The sequence below is a fragment of the Typopeltis vanoorti genome, chromosome 23 (assembly GCF_054136105.1).
Source record: "Typopeltis vanoorti isolate ZY-2024b chromosome 23, IOZ_Tvanoo_1.0, whole genome shotgun sequence".
In the NCBI taxonomy this organism is placed as follows: Eukaryota; Metazoa; Arthropoda; class Arachnida; order Uropygi; family Thelyphonidae; genus Typopeltis; species Typopeltis vanoorti.
In genome coordinates, this window is record NC_143571.1 from 66,329,829 (window position 1) to 66,342,959 (window position 13,131).

Here is a 13,131-nt window from a genome sequence, read left to right on the forward strand (position 1 = left end):
TCTGAAAAAGTACACCACAGAGCATTTGAAACTGGTCACGTTTTAAGCTAATAAAGCAATTTTTTACAGTTATGTATGATAGCTCCCTTAGTTTCTGTCATGTTGAGTGCAAGTATGTAATATCTTGATACTGCTTTGAATTTCTTAGCAAATTATTGTAGTCAGTATAGGGCATTTCTGTTCATTGTGAAAGTACTTCGTGATCTTTATTTGCTGTATGGAAGGCTACAGTAGCTTTTTAATTTTTTTTTTTTTTCAATATCTTTGATGTGTTCTGACACTGAGTATGATTTTACATTCAGTTAATTCTTGAATTATTTAACCAATTCCTTTATCATTGACCTGTATATAAAATGTAAATGCCTCTTCTGAAGAAGTATACTACTATATACATGCAATTAGTGAAATTTTAAGATAATAAACGTGTTTGTTATAGTTACTAGTTTCCATGTGGACTTTATACCAGAAATAATCTGATATGAATTCTAACTGCAGAAGCCTTACAGATACATATAAGTGTAGCTGTTCAATGGTGATTAATAATAACTACCAAGGCCTAGCAGAAGGAAGGGGAACATGCTAATGTCATGTACTGCACTCAATTATGCAAATAATTTTTGATGAATGTATTTTACTCAATGGGAAACTTTCAGTGTCCTGAAGAGGATTCTGAAATTTAGATATGAAATAATGGGCATTAACAGGTAAAGCAGATAATTTTGTATTCATCATTTTAATTCATTAAAATAATTCACTGTTCATTTCCTTGTTAAAACAAAGTTAATGAAAAGGAGAGTAATATTAATGTTTGGATAAAAATCCCAACTAAAACTTACTACTATGTATCTTTTTTTTTTCCCATTATATATATCAAAATGATCATTCCATTAGCATCTTTTTTAATGATCTATAAATGATCTGCATATCTTAGAATATTGTATTTTTACTTTACAGAGCCCTGAGTCAGCCATATATTACATAAGTGAAAGATAATAAATTACTTGTACAATAATCCATCTTTTATGTCTAAACTTTTATCATTAAAATAAGTCTAAGAAATGAGCCAAGAGAATCAAAATCAAGGTTATAATGGTAAATCATAATAATAAACAGCAAAAGGAATGGTATTACTATTATTATTATTAATTATATCACAAGTACAAGATATTAATTGCAGTCTATCCACACAGATGCCTGATGAATGGAAACTTCATTTATTCCTTCAAGTATTGGTTTATCAATTCTTATGTTATTATACTTTAGACCTGTATTTAAACTTTTGTAAATTGTATTCACATAATAAATAATCCAATCATGCAATACCATAAAATATAATTTCACATTATTCTGCATATTTGAGTAATAAACACTGCATGACTAAAACCAAACCTGAAAGAGTTTAACAATTTTTAATTAAAACACTAAATATCAAATTTTACTGAAATCTATTCAGCCAGAGAAAGCAACTCTTTCTGCTTAAGCATTAGTGCATATTCCATCTAAAAATCTAAATCTGTAGTCCATATACCACCAATACAGAGGTACTGTTAATTTTTTACTATATCCCCCTTAGTTAAAGTGCATAGTTACATTTATCAGGCTATGCTGGTTTTCCTTGTATGTATGTATATATATACATATATATATATATATTGAATATATACTGAATTTAGATACTAAAATACATCATCATCATCATCAGATTTCAAAGAAGTCAAAAATCTTATTGCAAAACCCACATATTAATGTATGCTTTAAACTGCTGTAAGTTTCTATAATCACTAGACTTTAAGCCAGGGGTCTCAAACTCAAACGCAGCAAAGGGCCAGTCAGTTAGATGTATATCAGATGTGGGCGTTGTATTCAATATTATTCTGTGAACCAAAACATAAACTAAAAAAAGAAAGGCTCTAACAAAGGCCCTTTTGTTGCTGCCTTTATGACTTACATAAAGAGTTACACCAACATTTAAATTTATAATCTTTTTTATTTTTAAATTTTAAAAATATAACAAGTTGAGAAAATATAAGTTCAATTACATTTTATTCATACTTTAAGAAAATTATTTTTGACTTACAAAAATAAAGATTTTTATCCACGAGTCCTTTTTTAATTTGATTTTGATCCTGAAACCTGACATCTTTTCTTCTGTACTAACATGTCAATATCTGCTTTTTCGTTTCGCAATATGAAGTATTGCATTTAATCTAGAATCTTTTATCCATGAGCGGAACTTTGACTTATTAAGTTTCATAATTGAAAATAATTGCTCACATACATGGGTGCTTCCAAAGATTGACAACATTTTTGCACAATAAATTTTATATTTGGGATATTTACTGCCGAGGTATTTATAAAAATTTGGTATGCCAACTTCATTATATTTATTTTTTAGTTCAGTATTGCACTGGAGTTCAATTACCTCCATTTGTAATTCTTCGTCAACATTTTCAATATTAATTAAAAAAGGTGAACTGAATAATAATAATTCATTTTCAAACTGGATGAAATCAGAAAATCTTTTTTCAAATTCAATTTTCAATTCCTCAATTTGAGGAATGTACTTTTCAGCATCATTATTATTTTGAGAAATCGATTTAAGTGTAGGAAAGTGGACTAAATTATTCTTTGCCAAAGAGTTTTGCCAGAAATTTTTCACACAATATATCTTGGAAGTTCTCTGCAATATATTCAACACACTCTACAACTGTAATAATTTTTAATAAATTTTTATAATTTATTAACAAATTCTCCATCAGTAAAAGATTTTGAAGCCCGAGCAATTTTTTCACTTATGACGCAACTACATTTAACAGCAGCATCACTTGTTGTGATAACATTCGAAAATATCCTGTGTTGAAACTTCAATTCATTTTTTAAATCTTTAAGTTTGTCATCACGCATCTTTTCTGTATATTTATCACAGTTCTTATGGTTTGTTTCATAATGGCGTTTTAGGTTATATTCTTTCACCACTGTGACACTTCGTCTACATATCAAACATGTTGGAATATTTTTTATTTCCACAAAGAAATATGCCTTCTCCCATTTTTCTTGATTTTAATTTAAGAAATTAATTTAAGAAAGAATTTAATAACTTCAAATTCTGACATTGTTATGGGCAAAAAAATATAAGTTATTGAGGTAACTTTTTATTAACATACTATCATATTACAATGGTAACCTGTAACTTAATGACATTGCATAACGTGGCTTAAAATGGCTGAGTGACAAGTAACTTCCATTCGGTGTTGCCAACATTTGATGATAGAAATATAGTACAAAGCATTGTAGTAATAAGTTTTACTTTTGTTTAAAGCTGTCATAAAACATTTAAAAGTTTGAATTTTTTCTGTTTTAATACCTGCAGGATTTTAGAAAAGAAATCATTAGGGTTGTGGGTCAGATACGAAGCTTTTGTGGCCCGTATCCGCCCAGCCAGTTTACGACCCCTGCTTTAAGCCATTACATTTTCCATTCTGCAAGCAAAAAACCTGCTCTGCACTTTTTTGCTCCCACCTTACCTATACATCTTTTAAAGATGGTCTCTTGTTCTATCCTGGTCTCCAAGCACTCCATAAAAAATCTCTCCTGTGTAAATTTTGCATTAATAACTTCTCCTATTTCAACCTAAATGTCTCTAATCATACTACTTTGCCATCTGAAGGTAGCATTTTTCTGAAAACCTCTTAGAAAACTAGATGATCAAGTTTATACATAATCTAGATGTTGCTAGATCAAGCTCTTGTACAAGGAAATTTTATTGTCATTATTTTTATATTATGTCAATGTCCTTTTCTTCGTGGCCATAATTTGTTATCATCATGATTCTTGAAATGCAACTCCTAAATTTGAGGACCTTGTCTAACATTACTTTCAGTTCCCTTAATTTTTCCATCTCCTTCAATATATTATCCCAACCAACTGAATATACTATATCCAATCCTAACCTTTCAAATTTTAAAATCTTACATTTTGCAACTGAACTTACCCCTAGTCATCTGCTTAAACAGAGCCACAAACTCAGTATTCTGCTCAGATTCCCTCGATTTTGTATCATTTGCTGTATACTTTTTTTTAAATGTGTTATTTAAAAAAAAAAAAAAAAAAAAAAAAAAAAAAAAAAAAAAAACGCTAACGCCTTTTTATTCCCTTATAGGGAGTAGGCAAGGCTGTTTTTAGCCCTATCTAACTTTTGGAGACTGAGTGGGCAGTTCAATCTCCACTGGTAGCCAATCAGAGATAGCTGGCCCAAGGCTATCACTAATTAATCAGCACGTAGTGAAGAAGGTAGCTAGTAAGTGCCACCATCTGGTGGTCCCTAACCCTAACACAATATTTTGAATGTCTGAAAATAGTGTGGGTTCGACGGCAGATTTTCTTGAGTTTACAGACGAAAAACCCGCTAGCCCATGCCAGAGATCGACTAACTCTGGAACCGGTCAAGAAAAGGCTTAGAAAAAGTTCCTCTAGTCGGCGACTAGATTCGAATGCCTTTCGTCGTGCAGTCAAGAGCTGTAGAGTGCAAATGCCATTTCTACTGAGCAACACAGGCTCTTGAACCACATAGTATGTGGTTTTAAAAATGTTTTCCAATATCAACATACAGAGTAAACAATAACAGCTTAAAACAGATCAATAGGGTAGTGACTATCTTAGGGATGCTGTTCCTGCAAAACTTGATACCTATCAGACAGCCACTCTCCTATCCAACCCATTAATCTATTATCCAAATCAATAAGCACCAATTCAAAAACCAACTTGTCATGTGACAATCTGTCAAAAGCCTTTGACAAATAATATATTGTAACAATTACATAATACTTATTTGCATAAAAAAGTAATAATCATAAACTGTTTCTTATATTTCTATTACAAATTTGTCTGGTTAAAGGCATGCCCAAGGATATGCTTTTTTTAGCATAATCAAGCTGGGTTGAATTTTGCATTTGCAAATAATTAATTTTTTTTTTTCGATTTTTTCTCAGAAATTTGAACAATAAAGAAATTTCCATAGATTTTTCAGTTTGCTGTAGATGTTTACCCCATACAAAGAGTACTGTGTGCAGGAAACATCTGTATATGCTACATGATGTGGTATAATGTGTACCAATTTATATTATCAGCGTATTACTATTATTTGTGTTCATGTAAATGCACATTGTAATAAGATTATTTTATGTGTTGTAAAGCAGATGTGTGTAGCCTACGATTAGTTGCACTTTCTTGAAACATAAGTTAAAATATATTTTAAAGATTTTTACTATTTGATGTTAAAAAATGAAAGGACTATTTGATAACAAGCTGCTATTGTCAAATAGTCAATAGTAGTTGGCTAGTAACTGTTGTAAAAAATAGGGGAAAAAAAACATGAAAAACAATCACAAGCACCACAAATGGGTTTACTTATGCAGTAGTTACCATCAAATATTTTTATTTTTTTTAAGAAATCAAAATATGAAAAATGTCTTTATTTACGCTATAAACGTATTAATATAATGTACATACATGTGGAAGATATTCATATTGCCAATAGATGCATCTCTGGTGCCATATCATTCCGTTGTATAAGTCTCTGATCAGACCACACTTAGACTATTGTTCTCAGATTTGGTCCCCAGGATTTGAAGGGGATAAATTAACTGTGGAAAGGATACAAAGACAGATGACAAAGATGGTTTCAGGACTGTACAAGGATAGTTATGAGGATTGGCTGAGGGAATGTGGACTGCAGAGTTTGGTGGATAGAAGAAAGAGAGGTGATATGATTGAGACTTTTAAACTGTTGAGAGGTGGTTACAGGGTTGACACTGGGGAGTTCTTTCGCTTGGTTGAACAGCGGGAAGGAGTGATGATAAGAGACCATTCCTGGAAGTTATGAAAGGAAACTGTGAGCAAGAGGGTGAGGAGTGGTTTCTTTGCACGGAGGGTGGTTAAACCATGGAATGCATTGCCTGATGGAGTGGTGAGAGCGAGAACTGTCAATGAATTTAAGGAGTGGTAAGATAGACTTTGTGTTTCTTAAGGGGGACCTCCCCTCGATGAATCTTGACAGACGTTATGTTCTTAGGAAGGACCTCCCACGATGAGTCTTTTGACTCCATGGAGGCCTGGATAATAATAATAATAATAGCTGCATATTTTACATTGAAAAAATTGCTACGTAATGAACCATTACAGTCAATATGCATCTTTTATGTTCTGTATATCTATCACAGTGAGTGTTATTTGGTAAAACATGACTTACCTTTAGCAAACCTGTTTTTAGTATGACATCGCTTTCGCCAGCATGAAATACCTTAATGAACTATTCAATAAAGATTTCTCCATATCTCTGTAGTAGTTACTTGTCTACCATTTCCATCAACTACTACCATCCTTCAATAATCATTGTTTCTTTCTTCTACTCAGTTACTCTTCTACTATATATGAAAAGAACTATGGGATATTTCTTGGACTGACTGGCTAAATGCTACTCATATTGTACCTTTTTCTTTCTTCAAGAAACATTTCACTTTGTTAGCCTGCTCTACTCATTATTCCTATAGCTGGTTATTACTCACTGACTTCTTTCAGATTATGTGCTGTTATCAAACAACTCATTCATTTGCATGTATCCTATTTAACCTCCTAATGAGTGTGGAATATATTTATACACTGCTACTGATATTAAATATTCAATGGTTAAAGCATTTTTAAAAATATTATTTATATGCAAGTCCTCCCCTTCTCGAACACAGCCTTGATGCAGCAGAGGGGGCTACGTGCTTCAATGAAGTTGAGAGCTATGCCGGTGGTGGTGTTGCTAGAAGGGCCTCCCAAGCCAGACAGGTCCCAAATGAGGCCAGACAAACTGTATTCCCCCAATGTCAGGCTCCAAGAAGCTGGTTGAGGTCTTCCTTAGCCACATCATCCTGCATCAAACCTAACAAGGCATTTATGATGCAGCTAGGACATACCCTGTAAGTGATGCACCCCAACCTCATCCGATAGAGGCAACAAGAGGATAAGGGCTACCTGCTCAAGGCTGACACAGGCCAAAGAAGCTAGGCCATATCTCTTGATTTGCAACAATTAATATTGGAACACTGACTGGATGAAGCCGTGAATTGGCTGATATACTTAGCACAGCCATGTTGACATCACTTGCATCTAAGAAACAAAATGGAAAGGGACAAAGGCCCGTGATATTGGTGAAGGATATACTATACTATGTACTATAGTATAGTACGTTGTTGTTCTATGTACTTTGGAATGGAGTAGCAATAGCAGTTTGTGTGTGCCTATGGGACTGCATTATTGAAGTTGACTGTATCTCTGACTGTCTGATGAGCATCCAGATTGCTACAGAGACCACACCTGTGCACACAATCTCCTGCCAAGCACCTCAGCTATTTGAGTTGCATAGCAGGTCGGCTATGGAGCATGACAAATTCTGGATGGACTTGGAAACATACATCCACACCATCAATGCCTAAATCTAATGAACCACTAATTATTGGTGGAGGCTTAAATTGCCATGTTGACCATTTCTTGAGATGGTTTTGACCATATACATACATAGTGGTTGTGGATATGGCACACGCAATGATGGAAGCAAACACATGGTGGAATGTGCTGAAGTATGTGATCTGGCACTGCCAAATACATTTTTAGGAAATGCCCATCCCACCTCATCACAGTGGTGGCCATGAAAACAAATTGATAACTGGATGATACGGAAAAGAGACCTGAAACTAGTAATAGACCCCAAGGTCATTCCATCTAACAATATCGCTCCCTCAACATTGACTACTGGTCCTTGATTTCCTTCTCCAACTTCGACCACCTAAGCACCTACTGAATGAATTAAGTGGAAACTTGTTAACCATTCGCAACAATTTATAGATGCTGTCAGTCCCCTCTAAACAGAAACTGGCCACACAGCCAGAGAAACATGGAATGAGACTATCGTGAAAATCCAGGCAAGCAGCAAGAAAATTCTAGGTGAAATTAAACCAGGCCACCAGTTCCTAGAAAAGGAAATCTGATGGTTAAAGGACAAGCAAGATGCATACAAGAACTGGCTACAATCTAGAACTGATGATAACCTCACTCACTACCACCAACTCAAAACAATTTCTAAACGAGAAGTAGTGGCAGCAAAAGTTGAGTGCTACTGCAACCTGTATACTTGCCTGGACAAACCTGAATGAGCTAATGACATATACAGACTAACAAAATCCAGACACCATGCCACAACAGGCATCAGCCATATCATACATGCCAAAGATGCAGGACAGCTACTGCAAAAACCAGCAGACATCCTCCAATGATGGCATGATTATTTCAATGCAATATGTAACAAAGAGTACCCACATCCACTAATTGCCATGGCCCAAAGAACAGGGCCATACTACTTATCACATCCATACAGGTAGCAAATACCAACCATACTATGAAAAACTGCAAAATGACCAAGCCTGATGATATCCCTATAGAAGCCTGGGAACATTCAGACAGTGAGGAGCAGAGTTTTTCACAGGAATGTTCAATAAATGCATCAAGGAAAATGAATTCCATCTGATTAGCAGACTAGCACTAGTATCCATTTGGAAGACAAAGGTGACATCACTGTTTGTACTAACTACTGCCCCATTCGCCTCCTCTGCCATGCCATGAAAATTTTTGAACATATAATCGATACCCATTTAAGAGACATTGTTATTATATCACCAAATCAATGTGGCTTTGTAAAAGGTTTGTGGGACTACAGATACAATCCATGCTGTCTACTAATGGAAAGACACAGGGAGAAAAGAAAAATGGTCCACACTGTCTTCTTGGACTTGGAGAAAGCATTCAATCAGGTCCCATGTGAATTGATTTGGTATACGCACCCATGGCATTCCTCTACACCAAGCCATTTAACATTCAGGTAGACATCCACCAAGGATCTGCCCTATCACCACTTCTGTTTATCCTGTGTTTGACACAGTGACTGCAAACTTGCAACTACCTCACCCATTGACCCTACTGTATGCCAATGATGTCCTGTTGGCCCACAAGACCAGAGCTGAACTTGAATTACTGATCAACCAGTGGAAAACACGACTTGACAACTTCAGTTTGCGACTCAACCTGACAAAAACTGAATGTTTAGAATGTGGCACCACAGATTTCACAATTCTAGTCAATGGTATTGAACTTATTAAGACCTCTAATTTTCAGTACCTTGAATACAATTCAAGTACTTGAATACTGGCATCTGATGGTAGTACCCTTCCAGATGCTAGAACATGAATTGATGTTGTATGGCTGAAATGGTGCCAGTTCACTGGAGTCCTGTGTAACAAGAACATATGCTAGCATCTCACATCCAAGATCTATAGCACAGTTATCTGACCAGCTGCACTTCAGAGCAGAGTGCTCTGATGGACACTAGGATACGCACGACTAGACCATATTACAAATGATGACATCTGGAAAATCCTTGGTGTTTCCCCAATTCCAGAGAAGATGAGGGAAGCATGCCTATGATGGTATGGGCATGTAGTCAGGGCTGACAAGGAATCTGTTGCAGGACAGACTCTTCACTTAGCCCAGATGGCTAAAGACCTAAAGGACACCTGAAAAAGCAATGGACAAACAGCTTAAAAGAAGACGCATGGGCCATTGGTGTCTACCCTACTGATGCTGCAAACCGAATGAAATGGAGGGCCAAATGCAAAACAGCAGACCCTGCACCAAGTGGGACATAATTATTATTATATTATTATTATTGCGTAACACCTCCAGGGAGTCCAAAGATTCATCGAGGGAGGGCACCTACTCTACAACTCTCCGTCTCCACCAACTGCAACTACCTTCATCATCTACCACCGATCAATGCTAGGAAGAAAGAAGGACACCTCCACATTTCTGACATGTGGAGGTCTTCTGAACTAGCTTGAACTCTCAAGTAGTCCCTTCATTCTATTATGGGAAACTGAATTACAACTCAATTAAGTTTATCTTTCACTAGAAAAATTGAGGTTTTGCTATTATGTGCAGTTATTAAAACAATGAACACATGAAGAATAACTGAGAAATCTATGTCATAGCTTTCTGCTTTCATTGCAGAATGGTGCTGCTATTATGCCACATTTTGGGAAAGAGACAGTTTTAAAAAATTTGTGAGAGGAATTTTATGTACATATGGATTAGAAAGTGTTATGTTAGCCAGTCTTAGATAGAGCAGGTTTCTCCGCTTACAAAACAAACAAGTTCATTCATAAACATGCAAAAGATCTGTAAGTTAGGTGGTAGCAAGTAATGTGTGTGTGTGTGTGGGTGGAGGATAACGAAAGTGGGAGGCATTTGGAATGCATTATGCTCAACCTACCATGTGACTTCAATTATTCATTGTCTTGAAGAAGTTCGATAGTCAGTAAATTACTGCATATGAAATATTTATAGCAACACATTTAAAATCAGGTGCGCATGAAGTCATGACAATTTTCTGGTTCCATAATGCTAGACTGAAGGAAGAAAGATTATTACAGGTTTGATTCCAGTTTCTAGGCTTTTTACTTTTCTGAGTTAGACCATGCAAATAGGATTTTTACTTCTAGAAACTCAGATTTTTATCTCCAAAAATCTGAAAAATCAACCACACAACTTACTGTATTTACTCGAATATAACTTGCATATTTTTCCTCAAAATGAAAGTTAAAAAATCATGATGTCAGATATATGAATGCTGTGAGATATATGCTTTCCTAAAGTTTTTCATGAAAAAACTAAATTGATGTTTATAATTAAATCCTCCATATTCATTATAATTTTAATTGCTCACACAGAGCCTCCGCAGCTCAGTCGGTATAGATGAAACTGTTTGGTCTGAAAGACCTGGGTTTGATTCCTCATCCAAGAAGTGAGGAACCTTTATCCGGTCTCACACAGAGGTAGGAACTTTTTTTCACCTGGAAACTCTGGTGTTTCGTCCCTCAGAACAGGCAAACCAGCCTGTGAACACACGAATTTACAGTCATAAAATACATATACTTAATCCCTCATTAAGTGGGCTTAACCCATCCTAACTGACAGGGGAGAAAGGGAGGAAAACCCCACATGAATGAATAAATGCTGTTCACATTATTTGTAAAATGAATGAATTTAAATTTTAATTATCAACGTTATTTATGCAACTGACTGCTCACCTTCATCACATGACATATTTGAATCTTTAGCAACAATGATTCTGTAATTAAATTAAAACAAATAGTTTCATTACTGCTTGTCCTTTTATCATTTTGGAATCAGAAGATCACCATGATTTAAAAAAAAATTGAAAATGGGTATGACTTAGTAAGAATCTCCTATTCGCTATCGCTACTCTGGTCTTGAGAGCAGTTTCCTCGTATGCATTGTCAATCTATCCAAATAGCGTCTTCTTCGTTACCATCCAGAGCATTAGAGATGTTGGTTTTTAAAAAATAATGTCCCAAGCTCTCAAAATCCAGATGTTCAACAGTTCTAATGATGGTCTCTTAATCTTCCCTGCCGGAGTCAAGTTTTAGCTGCTGGTTGCCATCCACTTCTTGTAGAATTTTCATACGGAGTCCTTGAATGGTTTGATCAATACATCCAAGGACTGCAGACACAGTTTAAGACCACCAGGAATAATGGCCACATTGGTCTTCACATCTGAAAGATTTTTTTACTATTTCTTCCAAAACAACATTCACTATCTTATTTCTTAAAGTTTTAATCTTTTTTTGTGTGCGAGAGGTATATGCAAAACTTTTTAATTTATTTTTTCGTAAAGTAAAATCAGGGGTGCGAGATATATGAGAGGGCGAGTTATATTCAAATAAATACGATAACTATTTCAGACCAGTTAGGATTTAGGAACTTAAAATGGTGATGGTACTCTCCAAAATTATCAATAATCATGAACTCAATTATTAGTGTTGGCGAAGAGTGGAGAATGACTATCTACTGAGTTCCAAAAAAGTATTCCCTTCCACCTACTCCTTCTATTATAAATTCATTCAAATTGCATATATTTAGAATAAATAATAAATAGAATTTTAAAAAAAAAATTTTTTTTTTTTAATTTACTGATGCCTCAGAATTCAGAGATGTCAAATCAGCAATAACATGTTAATTGATATTAAAGCCATGACAACAGCTAACAAAAGTTCTGTACAAAGCCCTATTAATATTACTGCAAAATAACATTTTGTGCTACAGAGTGATTCCTTTGGTATCTACAAATTACTATAGCATCACTATAGTGAGAAGTGACTCTACATCTATTAGCAAGAAAGAACAGACTACATTCAAATTTTACTTGAATTCAAATTTTACTTGAATTCAAATTTTAATAGGGAAAAAAATGAAACACCCCACATATAGTAGCTTCCATCTACATTTAAGACTACTTTTATTAATTGGTTACAAGCAAAATGGTTGGATGGTTTAACTCCATCCAACCAAAGAAGTAATATGCAGTTAAATTAGAAACTTAATGTATTGCTGAATTTCAATAATCTTACCTGAATAGGTTGAGCAACTATACCCTGTGGCGTTTGTACCATTTGATAAACTGTTCCTCCTGAAACAATTTGCCCTTGATTTAAGGTAGTCATAGACACAGCATTTTGTGTTACACCGGACTGAAGGACAAGATTATTCATCGTGCCATTACTTGTAACAGACTACAGGATTAGAAAATGATGCAATAATAATAATAATAATAATAATAATAAATAACACCTGCATTAATAAAACACTTAGTAAAGAAAAGAAAAAAAAATCCAAAAAAAAAAAAGTATGCCTCATTAGAATATAAAGACTTTTTTTTTAAGACTGGTTGGAATTAAAACCGGACAAGAAATTATATGCTAATTTTCACCCTTATTCCACAAGGATGAAAAGAAGAATTTAATTTTTGGTCAACTATCAAGTAAGCTGAATAAAGGAAATTCTCCTTAATAGTCTGACAGTTAAGCAAAAAATGAATAAAATAATAATAATAAGTAAGTAAATAATAAATAAAATAAAATATTTACACTTTGTTGTTGTTATGTGCCATTCAGTCGTTTTTTCACTCTTGGTGATCTTGTGAACAAAGGCTCTTCATCTCCCACTCGGCATCTTGTCCTT

At 34.6% G+C, this 13,131-nt stretch overlaps 1 protein-coding gene across 1 annotated transcript in view; it reads right to left on the bottom strand.

Annotated features, from left to right (window-relative positions):
- Positions 1 to 13,131, bottom strand: part of LOC150093923 (homeobox protein PKNOX2-like) — a 134,239-nt gene that overhangs the window by 57,033 nt on the left and 64,075 nt on the right. The window contains 1 exon segment of the mRNA XM_090412922.1: positions 12,522 to 12,683. Coding sequence (XP_090269048.1) covers positions 12,522 to 12,683 — 162 coding nt within the window.